General features: G+C 57.6%; 1 protein-coding gene across 1 annotated transcript; it reads left to right on the plus strand.

The window, feature by feature from the left end:
* Window positions 1-284: 284 nt before the first annotated feature.
* LOC114073290 (histone-lysine N-methyltransferase EHMT1-like) lies at window positions 285-1,814 on the plus strand. Its single transcript, XM_027911073.1, has 2 exons — window positions 285-520; window positions 1,546-1,814. Exons 1-2 carry the CDS (start codon window positions 318-320, stop codon window positions 1,727-1,729), a joined length of 387 nt encoding a protein of 128 aa, XP_027766874.1. The 5' UTR covers window positions 285-317; the 3' UTR covers window positions 1,730-1,814.
* Window positions 1,815-1,816: the final 2 nt, after the last annotated feature.

Genomic DNA, 1,816 nt, shown 5'->3' on the forward strand with positions numbered 1-1,816 from the left:
GTGTCTGCTCTGAACATCAATGCCACCGTGCCAAACTGGCGCTTGGGCAGGGCAGGGCTGGGAGGACTGGTGTGCCAGGCAGTGCTGTGGGCATTTTGAGCTTGTGGGGGTAGAGTGCTGTGCAGAAAACTGTGTTTCCAGGGTACTGTTGCATATAAAAGTGTGTGTGTGTGTGTGTTTCCAGTCCCTTTAAACCCACACTGAGTGTCCTGCTGTGGTTGTTCTTCCCAAAGTTCTCCGGGGGGAACGAGCGACGGTTCGATCGTTCGTTTCTGTTTATCAAACACCAGCAGCAATCCCGAATTTCCCCTCCTCTAATGCAAGGTGCCACGTTTCTCCTGCAGGATGGAGAGGTGTACTGCATAGATGCCCGTTTCTATGGCAACATCAGCCGCTTCATAAACCACCTGTGCGAGCCCAACCTCATCCCGGTGCGGGTGTTCATGTCCCACCAGGACCTGCGCTTCCCCAGGATCGCCTTCTTCAGCACCAGGCACATAGAGGCTGGAGAGGAGATTGGGTAGGTGCTCCCTTTCCTCCAGCCATCCCTTCCCTCCAGCCCCCTCAGGGATCCTGCGGGTGGATCCGTCCCCTGGAGCTTTGCACAGCCCCGGGCTCAACGGGACTTGGACGTGTCAACTTATTGCCCTTAGACCCCCCCCCATGTGCTGGGCTGATCCCACAGCGTGAGCAGCAGGGGAGGGGGGATCCCAGTGGTCCCACCTGCAGAGCTGCCTCCAGCTCTGGGGTCCAGCATCAGGAGGACGTGGAGCTGCTGGAGCAAGTCCAGAGGAGACCACGGAGATGCTCCAAGGAGCCCCTCAGCTCTGGAGCCAGGCTAGGAGACCTGGGGGTGCTCACCTGGAGAAGAGGTTCTGGGGAGAGACCTGAGAGCCCCTTCCAGAGCCTAAAGGGGCTCCAGGAGAGCTGGAAAGGGACTGGGGACAAGGGATGGAGGGACAGGAAAAGGTGGGAATGGCTTCCCACTGTCAGAGGGTGGGGTTAGATTAGAGTAGATAGAAGGAAGAATTCTTTTCCAGTGAGGGTGGGGAGGCCCTGGCACAGGTTGCCCAGAACTAGCAACACTTCTTTGGTTTGCTGGAGTTATTGCCGTGGAGATGCAACTTGCTCTAGTGGAAGGTGTCTGTGCCTGTTGCAAGGGGCTGGAACAGGATGGGCTTTAAGGTCCCTTCCCACCAAAACCATTCTAGGAAAGAGAGAAAATTCAGGTTAGATATTGGGAGAAATCCTTCCCTGTGAGGGTGGGCAGGCCCTGGCTCAGGTTGCCCAGAGAAGCTGTGGCTGCCCCTGGATCCCTGGAAGTGTCCAAGGCCAGGTTGGACGGGGCTTGGAGCAACCTGGGCTGGTGGAAGGTGTCCCTGCCCGTGGCAGGGGGTGGAACTGGATGATCTTTAAGGTCCCTTTCAGCCCAGACTGGTCTGTGATCCTCCAGCTGTACCAGCCCCGCTGTCCCGCATCGTTCTCATCCCCTTTCTGCTCCTTCTGCTGCCGTGCCCTGACCCCGTCTCTGCCTCTCTCTTGCAGCTTTGACTACGGGGACAGGTTCTGGGACATCAAAGGCAAATTCTTCAGCTGTCAGTGCGGTTCACCCAAGTGCAAACACTCGAGCTCAGCGCTGGCCCAGCGGCAGGCGAGCACCTCGGCCCAGGACACGCAGGAGAACGGGCTCCCCGACACCAGCTCTGCCACGGCAGCCGGCCCCTTTTGAGGCTCTCGCTCCCCACCAGAGACTGACTGCTTTTAACCCTATAGATTCACATACTGTCTGAATTTCCATTTAAAAGAGAGGAGAAGT

Source organism: Empidonax traillii, unplaced genomic scaffold, assembly GCF_003031625.1.
Source record: "Empidonax traillii isolate 1590-97213 ecotype Southwest subspecies unplaced genomic scaffold, ASM303162v1 scaffold5942:size6813, whole genome shotgun sequence".
Classification (NCBI taxonomy): Eukaryota; Metazoa; Chordata; class Aves; order Passeriformes; family Tyrannidae; genus Empidonax; species Empidonax traillii.

Coding starts and splice junctions, on each gene's coding strand:
- LOC114073290 (XM_027911073.1), top strand. CDS start 318: ATGCAAGGTGCCACGTTTCTCCTGCAGGATGGAGAGGTGTACTGCATA. Junction 521..1,545: donor GAGGCTGGAGAGGAGATTGG/GTAGGTGCTCCC, acceptor TCTCTCTTGCAG/CTTTGACTACGGGGACAGGT.